The 15,333-nt window shown below is 37.7% G+C and overlaps 2 protein-coding genes across 3 annotated transcripts in view; one reads left to right on the top strand and one right to left on the bottom strand.

Moving 5' to 3' along the window:
- Positions 1-3,467: 3,467 nt before the first annotated feature.
- slc48a1a (solute carrier family 48 member 1a) lies at positions 3,468-7,587 on the bottom strand. The gene is made up of 3 exons (XM_067445795.1): positions 7,332-7,587; positions 6,505-6,672; positions 3,468-6,394 (listed from the first exon to the last, which is right to left on the bottom strand). Exons 1-3 carry the CDS (start codon positions 7,459-7,461, stop codon positions 6,258-6,260), a joined length of 435 nt encoding a protein of 144 aa, XP_067301896.1. The 5' UTR covers positions 7,462-7,587; the 3' UTR covers positions 3,468-6,257.
- A 2,559-nt stretch (positions 7,588-10,146) lies between these two features.
- rapgef3 (Rap guanine nucleotide exchange factor (GEF) 3) overlaps positions 10,147-15,333 on the top strand; it is a 49,491-nt gene continuing 44,304 nt past the window's right edge. The window contains exon 1 of one of the 2 annotated variants that reach the window (XM_067445794.1): positions 10,147-12,500. Coding sequence is in view for 1 of the 2 variants with exons in the window: in XM_067445792.1 (XP_067301893.1) it covers positions 15,066-15,117 (52 nt within the window). In the remaining variant the exon portion in view is untranslated. Of the gene's footprint in view, positions 12,501-13,740; positions 15,118-15,333 lie in introns of those variants that run through there. The other variant, XM_067445792.1, reaches the window with a different exon arrangement.

Raw genomic sequence — 15,333 nt, 5'->3', positions numbered from 1 at the left:
TTCCCACTGACACAAACCCCCTCAGCCGGACAGAGTGGCAGGAGAGCTGCTGCATGACTGGAGTTAATAGGGAAAAGTGAATAAAACAAACCATTATCAGTTTAAACAGAAGGTTGGGTTCGATAGCGTTCTTTACAACTTACCAAAGATCCAGTGATCCATGTATAGACATGCAGCCAGGTGTCGCGTTTCCTGACATTTATGAGCCCGATTATAAATACTCACTGGCAGTCATCCGTTGAGAGTGAACACCGCGTGTATATGCAGATACGGTCTGTGTATTGAAGGGTGTATGTGGCTGCTTGTCAAGAATGTAAATAAAAAAATCTTATTATAGCTCCATTAACATATTTTATATGGCCTAGACTGCACAACATTCCCTTTAAAAAAAAACAAAACACTACAAGCAGTCACTCACTCAATGAACACACACAGTTCTGTCAACAACAGATCTTATCTACATAATGTCTACACTTTGTTAGAGGATTTACATGCAGAACTTAGCACTGGACAAACACTCAAGTGGTGAGTGGATTCTAACACCAACACCTTTGATTGGTCATTGCGTTTTAGAAGTCAACAAAATGTCTGTGTTTGACTACATTATTCACCGAAGGGAAAACACGCTGAAAGTATCATTTGATGAGCGCAAAGACAGATACACAACGGATCTTTTGCCAACTTTTTCACTAAAATGCGATTACGAAGAAGACACCCTAGACCAGCAGTTATGGGCAGCTTTTCCCTCTAAAAGCAATCAGTAGCAGTCTGAGTGAGAAAATTACACACCATTAGAGTCCTTCTCCTAGGGCTGGGCAATATGGCCTTAACTTAAATCGATTTTTTTCCCCCTCCTACAGAAAAATAAGTTAAACTTGAACAATTTCTTTGTCCTCTGCAGAATGATATTATGTAAAATATTGGCAACTTGGTAGCACCTGTACCTGGGGTCCAAAACTTTCAGCATGTGAATAAACCCAGTATAGGCCATGGGCACCATAACTTTTGCAATATATATTTTAAGTTTATGAATTGACATGCAGATAAAACTTATTAACAGTAATGTGCAAAAATAAATAGGGAAATTAAATATTCTGCTCTCATTAAATTTACCATTGTTCTTTTATAGTCTCACTTAAAGGTGAACTATGTAGTATTTTTGCAGTAAAATATCCAAAAACCACTAGGCCAGTGTTATATATTTTGTTCAGTTGAGTACCTACAATATCCCAGATGTTTCCAACTATTTGTAAATTGTGAGAAAATTGCTATTTTAACTAAGGACAGGGACGTTGAAGCATTGCATTTGAGAGAGTCGCCTGTCAATTGCGTCATATCTGCGCTACCCTCGGTTTCGGCCTTTATTTGGCAGGAGCGCTTTACTCTTAGCAGTGTGAACAACTGAACGCACGGAGTAACGTCATAACATCGTTTTAAACACACTTAAATGTATCTAATATGATAAACAGAGCTCCATTACCTCAAAATCATAACCGGAAGAGCGGATCTGTGCAGGCGCCCGGCAAATGAGTCCCGTCCCGTCATAATAAAAGTCCCGGTATTCGCAAGGCGGGTATTTGTTTAACAATCGCTCCAGCAGCTTTGCTCAGGTCCATAACACTCGGTCCTGCTCTGCTTTACACTACAGTAACGTTAATAACCGCATGCATGAACGTGATTTCTGCCCGAGTCCTATTTTTTACCGGCTGTGATGAGAAGACCACATCTCCCAAGATGCTGCGCTCACACTTTGCGTCATCAAACTACGCATTTGTTTTGCATAGGCGCCCTCCAGTGGACAAAAGCTGCATAGTGCACCTTTAACTGACAGACAGATTCAGTGGTTATTAAAGGAGCTCTTTACTTGCTTTCTGGGCAATTTAGTTCAGAAAAGTTTTTCACAAGACTTAGTGACTTCTTACTTTTGTCCATATATTAAAGGGATAGTTCTCACAAATAAAAATCCAGCCATTTACAGTTGTTACAAACCTACACGCGTTTCTTTGTTCTGCCAAATAAGATATTTTGAAAAATGTCTCCCCCCACCCCCACACACACACACACACACACAGGGGAAAAGACGAGGAAACACAGGATTGTGGGACAGAATAAAACAGTAGTACTTTAATCCCCTTAAATGTCTCAAAGTAACATGTACAGTGCAAAGTTTTAAAGTTGCAGGTCATTTGCATACATCTGGTTAAAACCGAACGCAATACAAAACAGCTTTACATACATGCTATAGAGTGAAATATTGTCTGTAAAAGGTGACCCTTCCTACTAGTTTAAAATACATTTAACATTTCTATGTGACCTAGTGCAATGTAATGGTTTTGTTACTTTTTGGTTCCTAAAAATAATGATTTTTCAAAAGACTTGAATAAACAGTCAGTTCAAAAATTATTCATTCACTTTAATCATGTCGTTCAAAACCTGCGTGATTTTCCCCTTCTCATTGGACACAAAGAGAAGATGTTCAGTGAATAACAAATGAAATGTTGGTCTGTTTCTCAGGCCTGTATAAAATACTGAGTGTTTGAATGTCATGAGAGTGAATAAATTACTGAATTTGAGGAAATCAGACTCAAGCAACCACACTTGCACAACAGACAGACAGACAGACAGACAGAACACGTCTTTCAAAGCACATGAATTTAAAACATAAATGCACACTTGTTTTATCTGGCAGAAAATGCTGAGGAAAAAGTAACATTTCAGATGACATAACACAGATATTTAGTATTCAACAATATGGTGGATTCAGCTACAATTTAGTGATTATATGTAACAAAAAAATATTTGCAGATCAAGTCATTCATTCAACTCCTTCAACACCCCCACTAATCCAGAGAGGAACTTTATGTGCACAATGTTCGGAACAGAATACTCGTCATACAGCCAAATATTTACTATGCATATAAAGATCATATGCAAAACAGAAAGCATGATGCAATAACCAACTTGGAATGCTACAGTGTCATATTTGACTGAGTAAAAATGCATGGTCTTGCATTTTTGATCTGATCAAATATTGAGTTAAGATATTTAAAATATTACTGATATTACTTACCATGTTTGTAATGAAAGGCTTTCTATAGTACTTTAATAAAAACTATAATAATTTTATTCAGCAAGGATGCATAAAATATATAAAGCAGTTATTTACATTAATACATTTTTTTTAATTTAATCAAAGAAACAAAATTATTAGAATGATTAGAATCATGTGAGTGAACAATGTAGTAAAGATGCTGAAAATTCAGCTTTTCCACCACAGGAATAAATTACATTTTTAAATATGTTTTATTAATTAGTCTTCTTTCATTCATATATATATATATATATATATATATATATATATATATATATATATATATATATATATATATATATATATATATATATATATATATATATATATATATATATATATATATATATATATATATATATATATATATATATATATATGCACACACACACACCTAAAGGATTATTAGGAACACCCGTTAAATTTCTCATTAATGCAATTATCTAATCAACCAATCACATGGCAGTTGCTTCAATGCATTTAGGGGTGTGGTCCTGGCCAAGACAATCTCCTGAGCTCCAAACTGAATGTCAGAATGGGAAAGAAAGGTGATTTAAGCAATTTTGAGCGTGGCATGGTTGTTGGTGCCAGATGGGCCGGTCTGAGTATTTCACAATCTGCTCAGTTACTGGGATTTTCACGCACAACCATTTCTAGGGTTTAATCCTGTGGGTGAAAATGCCTTGTTGATGCTAGAGGTCAGAGGAGAATGGGCCGACTGATTCAAGCTGATCGAAGAGCAAGCTGAAGGAGGATTAGCTACAACAGCAGAAAACCCCACCGGGTACCACTCATCTCCACTACAAATAGGAAAAAGAGGCTACAATTAGCATGAGCTCACCAAAATTGGAAAGTTGAAGACTGGAAAAATGTTGCCTGGTCTGATGAGTCTCGATTTCTGTTGAGACATTCAGATGGTAGAGTCAGAATTTGGCATAAACAGAATGAGAACATGGATCCATCATGCCTTGTTACCACTGTGCAGGCTGGTGGTGGTGGTGTAATGGTGTGGGGGATGTTTTCTTGGCACACTTTAAGCCCCTTGTGTGAATAGGGCATTGTTTAAATGCCACGGCCTACCTAAGCATTGTTTCTAACCATGACCATCCATTTATGACCACCATTTACCCATCCTCTGGTGGCTACTTCCAGCAGGATAATGCACCATGTCACAAAGCTTGAATCATTTTCGTAGTTCACTGTACTAAAATGGCCCCCACAGTCACCAGATCTCAACCCAATAGAGCATCTTTGGGATGTGGTGGAATGGGAGCTTCGTGCCCTGGATGTGCATCCCACAAATCTCCATCAACTGCGAGATGCTAGCCTATCCATATGGGCCAACATTTCTAAAGAATGCTTTCAACACCTTGTTTAATCAATGCCACGTAGAATTATGGCAGTTCTGAAGGCGGAAGGGGGTCAAACACAGTATTAGTATGGTGTTCCTAATAATCCTTTAGGTGAGTGTAGATATCTTACCTACCCTAAACTTTTGAATGGTAGTGCACACACTGTAAAAATAGTAGTATGGTAGCAAGCTGTCCCGAACACAGTCACGAATAATCCTCAGCTTCCAATCATAAATAAAATTAAATATAAACAACATGTATAAATGCAATGACGAATGGCAAACAATAAAGAACACTGTTTATATCTGAAAACAATAGCAACATTAAAGTCAATTCCACCATCGCTGACTGAAGCTCCTAGGCAGCTGTGCAAACCCTTCGTCATACACTCATTCAACACTCTCAGAAAAAACGGGCAATAATTGTACCTTTACAGTTACAACAACTTGTTACAACAGCAGTCCCATCAAAGCGACTCTTTTGTATCATATCTGCCCCTGGTTCATTCATATTAGTACCTATCATAGTAGTAGAATGACTATTATTCGCACTTCGTTTCCTTTAGCCAGTGTATTTTTTCAATTATTTTTTATGGGAGCACTGCAAATTTAAGAAAACCAGCAGCGTGATGATAAGGTGCTACTTCACGCTGAGCTCTGCGCGCTTGGCGTTTTTTCCGGGTCGAAGAGATTTTGGGTAAAAACCATATTAGTTTCCCGTAGGTTTCTGAAGAGCATTTAGTGGACGTAGCCGGCCGTCTGGATTTTGGCAGCGTGTCACTCCTGGATATCTGATGGACGTGAGTGGAGGTGCCTGGTTCCAAGCAGCAGCGCCAATCCAACTGTCACTCAAGTGGCCACGCCCTTAATTATGCAGAACTTTAAGGATTAAGATAATTTAAACGGATGACTTATGAGTTATAAAATTCACCCCTCTCACAGATGTCATGAAGGCCGAATTTAGCTTTTTTTGTACCAGGCTGAAATCATATTTTTTTCTGCTGTAAAGTTGGGCATTTTAACATGGGGGCTTTGTGGGATTGACTCTCTTTAGGAGTCTGTCTCTAGCGGCCAGTCAATGTCCTTTTAAATCACTTCCGTGTTGGATTCAAGAGAAAGACCGGAAGATTGGCATTTAGGTAAAACAAAGTGCTCATCCCCATAGATATGTATGGATGCCACATTCGACCGCTCCAGACACATTGACACGTCTGCCGTTATCGAACAATCAACATTTCAGATGTCGTCCTGTCGTCACTCACAGTAATAAATCACTGCGGCCGAAATCGCATACTGTCTGAATAGGTACTACATTTAAAAATGTACTTTGCGATCATTAAAAAAAAAGTACTCTCTATATAGTATGAATATGGGTAGTATGAATGAAAATCGGTTGGAAACTGTCTGTGAAATCAGATACTAGTAAATGCACAACTTTTGCTATTTTTTTCTGACAGTGAAGAGGAGCACTCACTTCACATATGACATTTGTAGAGAAGTCGCCCTGAGTAAAGTAACAACTACCTGTGACCACATTCTAGTGTATCCACTGCCTTTGAAACACTTGACCCGATGTCAATATAACCCCCCCTATTAACTAAAAAAAAAGACAGGAAAGAGGCAGATCAACTTCTTACTCCAGGGCCTGGATATGAGGGGAAGGAGGGGCTGAGATTTGAGTCTTTCCCGTGAAAGCAAGGAGGCCGTAAGACCTAGGTATTAAAAAGGAGAGCCGTCAATCCATCCTTCCATCTCCACATTGGCAGGTGAAGCCACCGACTGCAACTACAAATCCTTTCCATCTGAAGCAGCCAATCAAAAGTCACTGAGGATGCTGATGTCAGCAAACTCCTGGCGGTAGCGGTAGGAGTACATGCCCAGCAGGAAGGCCCATTTAAGAGTCATGAAGCTCCACACAGCTGACAGATAGAAGCTCTTGGGGTCAGTTAATGCTGAAAATAAAAACATGCAGAACGGATTACAGACTTTCATATTACACTATAACAGATTTTCTGTGGGGGAATATTTTATTAGACAAAGGTGCCTGTGTGAAGGTTCTTACAGTGCTTTTCTATAACGCCAAGGGATATGAAGGTGGCAAAAGCAGCAACAGCCAGGAGGGAGAAGACCGAACTAACAAACATGAAGAACTTGAGTCCCTTCAGCCATGTGCGCCAGTAGTCCTGAATGTACATAATGTGAGTGACCAATGCCCAGAGGGCCAGAACGCCTGTAGATTTAAACACGTACATAACATACACACATCATGAGATTTATAAAGTATCTACCAACTGTTGATCTGTAAGAAAACTATAAAACATTCAGCAATTATAATTACAGTTAGACCCAGAAGCCTGAGACCACAAGGGATTTTTTGTTGCCATTTCCATTTTTATTCATTATAAATAAGTCATTTATCAGCATTATAATGAGTGAAGTGACAAAAACAAGTTGAATCAAAAGGAGTGAACCCCTTTTTAATAGAGCTACATTATTAAATATTGATTCATTTTACTTCATGACATTCTTTTAAACATTTTCTGTTTATTGTGGTCTAGACTTTCGCAGCGCACTGCATTTAACGTTACTGTGTTTCTTTAGTCTATTTGCTTCTCTGTCTGTGTACAGTACAGTGTGTGGGTTATTATTTGCACACTCAACCTAAGAATATAACAGGCTGATATTTTTAATAAATAAATAAAATAATCACACGCAGAATTATTTTACACAATGTGCCAGCAGCAGCAGGTTGCGTCAACCGCAAGATCACACAGCACATGCAATTCACCACATTCATAATCAGGACGGTAAAAGAAAGAAACAGGATGTGAAATCTTTATATTTGACAGTGGATGTGTAAAGACTGTGGCCTTGAGTTTATTTACAGACCTGATAATCCGCCCATCGCCGCCGTCCATGGTTGTTTATAAACCACATTCCACACGATAAAGGCTGAAAACCCCACCAACATGCCGAATGTGGCATAACCTACACTGATGTAGATCCTGTTTGGACCCATGAATGATGTATAAAAGTACCGCAGTAAAGCTGTAGGACGAGGCTGGACAGAACGGTTAACGTTACACCATCGATGAGGGATTATGCAATTCACCGCTGCTTATTCGTAAACACGACTGCACGACCCGGAAGAGCTCCACGTATCTCCAAAGCAACCATCGACAACAACGAACAACCTCGCAGTCCCGGATGTTTTGTTGAACAAAACGTTTTATTATTATTTGGATAAGTAAAAATTACACTTAAATCATCACACGGTCATATTTTTATGTAATACATTTTGAATAATCGTAATTACTTTAATTTCACGAGTCTACATTAGCTAACTTAATCACAATGTGATCTAAAGTAAGGGTGTGTTCATTAAGACCTACTGTGAATTTACTAAAGGAAAACTAAATTTCTTCAGAAAGTACTTATTAAATACTCATTGTTTATTTTAAATAATTAAGTGAAATCAACATTTCTATAAATAGCTATTAAAAGCAACATAGTTGCACCAAAGTGCTGTATGCCTGCATTAAATGGTTAGTTCACCCAAAAATGAAAATTCTTTCATTAATTACTTGCCCTCATGTCGTTTCACACCTGTAAGACCTCCGTTCATCTTCGGGACACAAATTAAGATATTTGTGTTGAAATCAGATGGCTCAGAAAGGCTTTTATTGACACCAATGTAATTTCCTCTCTCAAGACCCATAAAAGGCATAAAGACATTGCAAAATCCATCTCATCACAGTGGCTCTACAATAATTTTATGAAGTGACAAGAATAGTTTTTGTATACAAATCGTCTTTAGTGCCTGTTATGGGTCTATAGAGAGGAAATTACATTGGTGCCAATGCAGACCTTTCTGAGCCATCAGATTTTAACAAAAATATCTTGATTTGTGTTCCGAAGATTAATTGAGTTCAAACGGGTGTCAAACGACATGAGGGTGAGTAATTAATTACATAATTGTGATCGTAAAAAAACAAACAATTCAGGATACAAAATATGAACACATTTTATGAACACATATGAAGTACCAATTTCTTTTTTTCTTCATTTTTTTTTAAAGGAACTGTATGTAAGAAATATATTTCAATTAATCATAAACTGGCCCTGATATGTCACTAGACATTAAGAAACCATCAATGTCAATTTTGAAATACTTACATCACTGACAACAGTAGTCCGGCCAGGATATTGTCATTTAAAAGTTGTTGTTGCAGCCCTCAACTGATGTTGACATGTTGTGTTTTGGCCTGAAGCTCCACCCTCCATCTATCTACCAATCAATCAGTCAGTAGTGTTTCAGCATCCGGGTTGCCAGCTCTGCTCTAGTTACCACAGCTGCAGCTACAAACGTTCCAGCTGATCCTGCAGCCTATCTGGCAACCTCGAGTCAGGGGGAGGGGGAGAGGGGATACACCGCTCTACAGTCATTTGAAAGTGATTGCAGTACCAGTTTTGCCCACAATCTTACACTTCCTTTAAATCTAGCAATAGCAATCTAATCAAAAGCCAGAGAGAACAAAAGATTACAGTAGCCAATAAATAGGCATAAAGTGTAATAAATATTATTGTGAAATAATAATTCATAAAAATATGAAATGTGGTATGGATAATTGTGTAGAAATATTATTTATTAATAGTGGTTTTCAACTGGTGGGCTGGGATCCACTATAGGGGACCTCAGCAAACTTGCAAGGTGGCTGAAGGATGACTTCAATTATTATTAATATTATTATGATTTTATTAATATAATAACAATTGAGTCAATAATTTAATCTAAAACAGTAACATAAAACTGAGAAATCACATTTCAATTTTACCCTCAATAACGGTTTCCCAGTTTATTTATTTAAAAAAGATTTTAAAATAGCAGCTTTTGACCTACCTTAGCTACTTACAATCTTGTGCAATTAAGCATGCTTTCATTTCAATATTTGTGGCATCCAATAAAAATATGTTAATTACAAATGTCATAAATATAGCAAAAATACTGGAGGAAATATACCTTTTGTGGGGGGGTTGAACATGTTGAAAATTCCAGTAAAAAAAGGTTGAGAACCACTGCATCAGACATAACGTCACATTTATCTTGTTTGTGCAGCACTGAAGATGGTGGCTTTAATCAGTTTGATCTTTTCTCGGTGGTTTTCCATCTAGCTTTGAAACTCATTTTCAGAGCTCTAAATGTGAAATGAACAAAAAGTAGGTTGTAAAACCTACAGGGAGAGATTATCATGAGTGATATAAAATTCCATTGTAGAATAGAAGAAATGTTATACCCACAATGTATCACTGCTGACATCATTCACAAATTGTTCCTTGTGACCTATTCATTTATTGTCGTTCAAACATGAATACAAACAAAAATACAGTTAATTAAAAAAGGATAAATTAACTAACTTATTTTAGAAAGCTTATTTAATATTGAAAATATTTTTTCTATTTGTTATTGAGCAACATTTTATTCAAAATGGGTGGAATTCCTGGGTGGAGAGCAAGAGCGTACCCATCAGCGTGCTTTGTTAGGTATTACGCCCCGTAGTCTAGGGGAAGGAAATAAACACGCTAGCCGGGCATAATACAAAAGAAAATGGGTAGTGGTTTGGAATCCCAGCACCGAATCACTCCGGCCGATAATCAAACATGAGCGAGCAACCAACTATAAGTAAAGATAAATTTATTAAGAATTCATACAGAAGATGGCAAGCATCTCGCCGGGGTGTCCAAAGGCCAAAATAACAAACCTAAAAAGAAACAGAGATACACTAAATAACCTAATGGGAGCAAAACGAAAATACATTTAACTAACCTAACATAAACAGGAACCCAAACAAGTTTCAAAATAAATAGCAGGACACCCCTATGCTCTGGTGAGTGTTTTCACATGCCCAAACATCAAAGAAAACAGTTCAACTTTGATCGTCGGCCGGAGGAGGGATCCAGGAGCTCTCAACCCGTTCGCGGCCAAACGGTGAGCTCCACGTCGAATGCGGACGGCGTCCTTTTATCATCTACGCCTTAGCTGGATGGCCAATAGCGATCATCCACCCAATCACTGACAACCCATCAGAGCAAGGATAGGGAGTAGGAAAGGAGAGAGGGAAAACACAGCAATACAAGTGCAAGACACAGGTTGTAACATTCAGGTTATGTGAGCCGTCAACTGCGCTTTGTTTTTAGACCACAAAATCAACAACGTAACTATAGAAGTGTGTTTTTGGTTGTGAGGGAAATATAATCTTGTTCAGCTTCCCAAATAACCCAGTGTTAAGGAAACAGTGGATGCAGTTTGTTTTTCCCGAGCAGCAACTGAGTTCTGCAAGTGTGTCGGTTTGTTTCCGGTCATGAGTCAAAACCACAGGAGGTTCAAATGTCTTTGTTTTGTAAGTGTATACAAATGTAAATAACATGAACGTATAGTGAATAGAAGATCCAGGGAGGGATAATGCCACAAATGTATTGTGTGTGGGTGTTATCAGTGTCTCTTTAGCTCCGCCCACTGCACTCCGCCACAAGTTTGGGTGTTTTCGCAAAGAGTCAGTACAGCTTAAAATAGTGAAGAATCTCCAAGGCACTCAGGTAATATAGAAAGAATTAAAAATTCTTTAATATATCATGGCAATATTCATTTAAAACAGGTGAGAAATAGACAAACGCATTACGGCGTCAAGCCTTCATCAGGGTGTCTAAGACAGTTTAATAAAACTATAGATTGAGGTGTGAAGGATGTAATACTACTTAGGTACTCCAGGTTAACATGAGATTGGCTGAAACTGTGTGTGTTATCCCCCTTTAAAATGGTTCCAGCACACAGACGATGAAGATGAGATTACAAACCTTTAATAACCCACTCAGAAGGTAAATCCAAATAACAGAAACCTCCTCACCCAAACCCATTTGAAAGCAAGCATTGAGAATTGTATTGCTCCAACTCACCAGATGGGAAAACTCCACAAACTCCCCCAAATACTGCTCCAGAGGATGACCCTCTTGCCGGAGGGAGAGATGATCTTCAGCCCAGTCTGTTTTCGTAGGTCTGTTCATCTGTCATGCTTGATTGCAGCAAACCAACGATGAAGATTAGATAAGAGGTCTTTAATAACACACTCAGATGGTGAATCCAAATGAAAAAGAAACACAACCAAATGAACATTGAAAAGACTGCAACTTAAATACCAAGCAAATGAGAAAAATAATAATGACCATGAGCACCTGTGCAGATCAAATGAATTACCATGACAACTGATAGAGTGGCGGGAAACTGAACAAAAGCAACACTGAACAACTGAAAATAACAAAATCTAAAAGACCAAAAAAACTCAAATCAGAACCGATCTGTGACACCCAAAAATAAAACTATTCAAAAAAAAAAATTCGGGTCAAAATGACCCAAGGGAAGGATGAGGGTTTTAAACAAAAAGTGATCAAATAAAACTGAGGAAAAGTGTGTATTCATTAATTAGCTGCACAGGTAGACAGTATGACATATAACAACAGTCAAATCCTTTCTGATTCTCAAAATGTGTAATTTTTGGCAATATGCTGATCCACATGTAAACAGAATGAAAGTCCAGTGGGAAGTGGGCCAAATCAAGGGGCCACAGATGTACTTTGGCCTCATTTCCCCCAGTCACCATTGAGAATTGAAATACTATGGCTTTTACTTCTAACTTCGAGGAAATGGAAGACAACAAGTGTCATCGAGCTTCTAGAAACACCTTATGTCAACCTTTATGAAATAAACACCAAGCCACATTTAATGTTGCCAATCAGAGTACAGCAGGAAGCTGGAAACTTGAGTGGCTTCAGCGATTCAAATGAGATCAAAACTAAGTGGTTTCCTCTGTCTGCTTCACAGGCAACACAGAAAGACAAAAAAGATCGAGATAAAGAGACAGCAAAAGTCATACTGAAGTAGCGACGTCGTAAGACAAATGCGTTCACCTTAAAAAACAAGAAAGACAAGATTGTCCGGATTGGCACTGAAGAAAACAATTTGAAGACAAGAACACACTGCCAACATCAGATATACCAGACATACAGGTAAGTGTGTGTATGAGATTTATCACTGACAGATGCAACCACATTAACTTTGTATTTGAGTAGAAGAGTGTTTAACGTGTGATTTGGTGTAACCTTACACTCTTGTTGGCATTGATGATTCCACGAAGAAACGTTACCATCCATGTAACCTTTCCATACCACAAAAGGTTATTTGGTGGAAAAGGGTTCTTTAGATTATTAAAACATTCTTTGCACGAAGACAGATTTTTTTCCTTTTAAGAGACATTCTTTGTGTATTGCTTTTGTGTATTACTACCTTATTGATCCTGAGAAATCACTTTAGTTCGATCATGATTAAATGTTTTGACTAGACTTTTGGTAACACATTAATTATCTTTGTTCATTTTAATTTCAACATTTACTAATACAATATTAAAATAAAAACAATGGACAGCTATATTATTATTAACTATGTTAACAAATATTAATAAATACTGTAACTGTACTGCTAAATTAAGCATAATTACCTGTTACCTAACCCTAACCGTAACTCTATAGTAAGTACATGTTACTCAGGACTTTTATGAGTAAGTAGGCTACTTGTTTGAGTAAGTAATGACATTTAAGGTGTCATTTTTACAGTGTAATTGTATATTTAGGTTCTGACACGTGCTGTATTTACTAGGGTTAGTGTAGTATAAGGGTTTGGTTGAGGGTCAGTTGTATGTAATTATGCATAATTTACTGTTTTTACTACATAACAAGGGCACTTTAAAATAAAGTGTTATTAAATCAAGTGCAACGGGTAGTTTGTTAGTTAATACACTGACTATGTTTACGAATGTAACCTTATTGTAAAGTGTTACCAGTGTTTTTGACTATATCAAACTAATTTTTAATTAAATGAATTTACACACAAAACCTGAAACAGACCACGAAGTCCAAAAGAGTTTCTAAAACTGGAGTTGGCTAAAGTTGAGTTTCACATGGCTGTGCATAGTAATCTTCAGTCCATCAGGTAACTGTGGGAAATTCTGTGGTCAGTGATTCATCATGACGCTGGGAAAGTTAGCGCTTTGTATGTGACAGGTGGGCACGAGAGAGAGAGAGAGAGCTGCGAACTTGCAGAAGCCCCCAAATAGCAGACAGGATGTGGCCGGGTACTTACTGCGAAAGTGTGCGTTTAAAACATCTCTGTCTTTACCCTCCCAATGCTTTCATCGCTTCATGTATCACTGGAGTTCCAATATAAACAATATATCCTTCCTTCGTGGGCGCTGCTGAGCTGGTATGGGAAGGAAAGGCTGATTTGGAATGACAGGATTTATGAGCATGTCATATCACACAGTGTTCTGGAACTACAGATGGATGGGCAAGAAACGGAAACAATCTTCATGCACATGTGCGAAGCTTGATTCCAGTGTACAGGACATTAATGTGTGCGATTTTTGTTTCGTTTTAAATCGTGTCTACAGGGAGCTGATGATTGATTACAAAAGGCTGTGGTTTGTTGCAGGAAGTCCTACACCCTTTCCCAAAGGATCTGTGTGCTTTCTTACTCGGTGATGTGAACGGGTTTTTTTTGCATATGTACCGGTCTGCCAGTTAATACTAGCTGTGTGTGTACATTCTGGGTGGGGTGTTGAATGGAAATGCACAGTGCTACAATTATTAAAACAAACTGTAAAACGTCTCCACAAAATTGACTCCAATTTATCAAGTGTGTAAAATGTACTATCAATGAATGCACACTAGAGGGCACACTAAGTTTTTGTTAAAGCGCAAGCATCACTATTGCTCATCCCTTTGGTTACTGGTTTGAACAAACCTCTAACCCTATTTCATTTTGGCCCATAACATGACCTTTTATGCTACCAGAAGTAATCATACCTCAAATCTGGTGCAATGTTATTTTCAAAGTTTCAGTTACATGATAGGCCTATATTTAAATATAATTTAAAAACATATATACACGTCAACTCAAACAGTGGTTCAAAAAAAAAAAAGAAAAAAGATTTGAGGTGTAAGATGACTTATTCAACTTGTATTATATTTTAGAGGCAACTAAGGCTTTGCAAAATGGATCTTCTGTTTCAGCTGTCCAGTCTAAGTGAACTGGTTGTGTTAATAGCTTATATTGTCCTCAAGTAGTTGTGTGAGTTGATCTAGATCTAAAATATCTCATTTGAAAGGTTCTCAATGTAGCAACTACATATCTAGAAAAGTCATCCACATCTTTATATCACCACTGCACACAAACACATTTAGATCCTTTAAAACAGACTCTTTCTATCTGATCCATGTTATCTCTCTTTAACTCTATATCAGACACAAACTACCACGTTCAAGTGCCTTGTGAGGGTCACATGCAGGAGAACTGGATTTCTGAGTTCTGTCATTGGCACGGGTTTTGTCATAGGCAACCACTTTCGCACACACACAAACATGCAGAAATACACTTTCAAATATGCATACAAGCAGTCAGGCATTACAGCTAAAAGGAGCAATTGTGGATTGTCTTACTTTCATGTACTGCGCCTTAGGGTTATATCATTAGTTGCTGTGCAGTGAGAAGTACATGGAGGATATAAAGTACATGCCAGAATGCTTTCGTTCTTTAAACAGATCTTGTCTGCTAAGAAGAAAAACAGATTCGGTAAGACAAATCTGATAATTTTCTATTGAAGTGGATGCCTGTTTTGCATGTGTTAGAACTCATGATCAGTGTTGTGAAAATGTGTTTTCTGTTGTTTATTGTGTGCACAAATGCATGAACAATTATGGCACATTCCACAAACAGGGTAAAAAATAGGGCTTGACACTCTTTTTTGACAAAATTATTAAATAGTCAGTGAAAGGAGGTACTTAAAAC

The sequence above is a fragment of the Pseudorasbora parva genome, chromosome 6 (assembly GCF_024679245.1).
Source record: "Pseudorasbora parva isolate DD20220531a chromosome 6, ASM2467924v1, whole genome shotgun sequence".
NCBI lineage: Eukaryota > Metazoa > Chordata > Actinopteri > Cypriniformes > Gobionidae > Pseudorasbora > Pseudorasbora parva.
The sequence above is the reverse complement of the archived record's forward strand: the minus strand, read 5'-3'. Positions and strand labels throughout refer to the sequence as shown.

What these genes read in the sequence shown, in the direction of transcription:
- slc48a1a (XM_067445795.1), bottom strand. Translation starts at nt 7,461, where the DNA reads ATGGGTCCAAACAGGATCTACATCAGTGTAGGTTATGCCACATTCGGC. An exon ending in GGCGATGGGCGGATTATCAG is followed by an intron (nt 6,673 to 7,331) that starts GTCTGTAAATAA and finishes TTAAATCTACAG; the next exon opens with GCGTTCTGGCCCTCTGGGCA. An exon ending in TGGCGTTATAGAAAAGCACT is followed by an intron (nt 6,395 to 6,504) that starts GTAAGAACCTTC and finishes TTTTATTTTCAG; the next exon opens with CATTAACTGACCCCAAGAGC.